This window comes from Austrofundulus limnaeus, unplaced genomic scaffold, assembly GCF_001266775.1.
Source record: "Austrofundulus limnaeus strain Quisiro unplaced genomic scaffold, Austrofundulus_limnaeus-1.0 Scaffold234, whole genome shotgun sequence".
NCBI lineage: Eukaryota > Metazoa > Chordata > Actinopteri > Cyprinodontiformes > Rivulidae > Austrofundulus > Austrofundulus limnaeus.
Window position 1 is genome coordinate 163,183 of NW_013952636.1, and position 1,923 is coordinate 165,105.

The 1,923-nt window shown below is 39.1% G+C and overlaps 1 protein-coding gene across 1 annotated transcript in view; it reads right to left on the reverse strand.

Moving 5' to 3' along the window:
• The window catches only part of LOC106525549 (dynamin-1-like protein), a 21,806-nt gene that overhangs the window by 18,113 nt on the left and 1,770 nt on the right, over positions 1-1,923 (reverse strand). The window contains exons 3-4 of the mRNA XM_014019828.1: positions 833-879; positions 668-739 (exon numbers count right to left, since the gene is read on the reverse strand). Of these exons, the coding sequence (XP_013875282.1) occupies positions 668-739; positions 833-879 (119 nt within the window). The remainder of the gene's footprint in view (positions 1-667; positions 740-832; positions 880-1,923) is intronic.

Below are 1,923 nucleotides of genomic sequence, written 5' to 3' on the forward strand. Positions count from 1 at the left end.
GCCCTCTGCGGCCCAAAGTTAAAAACTGTTTTTCTTTTGAGGCCCTCAAGGTGGCGCTCACGGCCCACAGGTTAAGAAACTCCGCTTTATACAACACTGTTGTTAAAAAAGTGAATAAAACATCTCTTCACTTTGACATTTTACACAACTTTTGGGTTCAAACTTGAAAATCTAAAAGCAAGCTACGACGCCAAAATTATCTCAAAATTAAACAACTTTTGGAAACATTTTTGGGTTTTTGAAGGCTGGCGGCCATCTTGGATTGTGTCGAATCCTAGTTAAGAAGAACCACTTCGCCTGCTGAGAGTTTGTTCAGGAGTTCAGGAGATATTTTGCTAACAGAAAAGAACTCAAACAGTTGATGCACAAGTTTTAAGCAAATATGTCGCACTATCATGCGCTCAAAGTATRTGTTGAAGATGATATTTAGCTAATAAAGCACTCAATTTTAGATGAATATTTTGTGTTTTCAAAGGCGGCCATCTTGGATCGAGTCCAAAAGGTAATGAGTTGATTACTTTCTGAAACTATCAGTGAAAACAAATGAGCACAGAGAGAAAAATGTTATCGATCCGCCTCAGTGTGCTCAGTTTTTTCTCTACAGTAAATTAATCTGGACTCTGAAGACGACGGAGGAAAAACTGGGGGACTACAACCTCCATCTCACCTTATTATTACCCGACACTCGCTCCGTCTCGTTCTCAATTTCCTGCCGTATTTCATCAAAATCGGTGTAGATCTGTGACAGAAACAAAGAACAAACGTCTCACATTAAATAACAAACTGAGCTAATAAACACCATCACTCTGCATGATGCAAATGATGCAAATACCTTGTTTTTAGTGTGCAGAAACTTGCCCCACTCTTCAGCATCTCTGCCTGAGAATCAGAACCAAACAATGAGCCACAGCCGAGAACACGAATCTTTACAGCTTCACAGAAACTACAGCGAGCCAAGAGGCTAATGAAGCACGGCTAACACCAGGACCGAGCCCCGACTACAGAAGATAAACAGCTGGAAATGAAAGGWGTGGCCTTTAGAGGGAAGCTAGGCTAAAAAAAAAGCCCAATAATTGAACAGAATACACCTTTAAAGTTCATCTCTGTGAAGCATGGCACCTGGAAGTGATTGGAAATAAAAGATAAAGAGATTTAATAACAATAAAGTGACCTTTTCAGTACTGGTCAGGCTTGATTCAAAGACCTGATTTATTCTACCAGAACTTGAACGCACCATTATGCTTCAGCTGAATTATCAGTAAAACTGAGTGACTTTCAGTAAAAAATCCCACCACTGGTTCATGAGATGTTTTACTAACAGTAAAGAATCACTGGGTAAAAAAACTTTATCTCCTTTGGGGAATAACTAAAATATCTGTTAGGTGTTTAAAAATGAGCACAAGCTCTATAAACACCACCGGTTTACAGATCAAACAATAAATCAGCGTTTTATTTCCCTCCTATTTATTATTAATTCATGCATTAATAACAGTGAGCTGGATTGATGTAGTGGTCTTTAATGATTAAAGACTTCCTGTGTAAAAACATGATCATTTTTTTTAAATTTCCCTTTCACAAAAGCATCGTGGGTTGATTTATCGTGCACTTTATAAATAAAGTTTGATTTTATTTACTAATACAAATATCTGTCACCAAAAAACAAAGATGTCTGTGTCTTTGTTTATATCTGTTAGCAAAATATCGCAAGAACCACTTGGATCGATATCTACACAACTTGTTTAACCTTTTAGAGTCAACCAAATTAAAGTGTATCTTACCCCCCCTGTGAAAAGATAACTCCGCCCCAAGGCGAAATTTGAAAAATGCATCAAAGTGGGTAGGGGGGGGGGGGGGTAGAGAGCGGAGGTGTGGCCTGGACGAGAGAACGTGACAGCCTCTGCTGAGCTGTCCGCCTCACAGGAC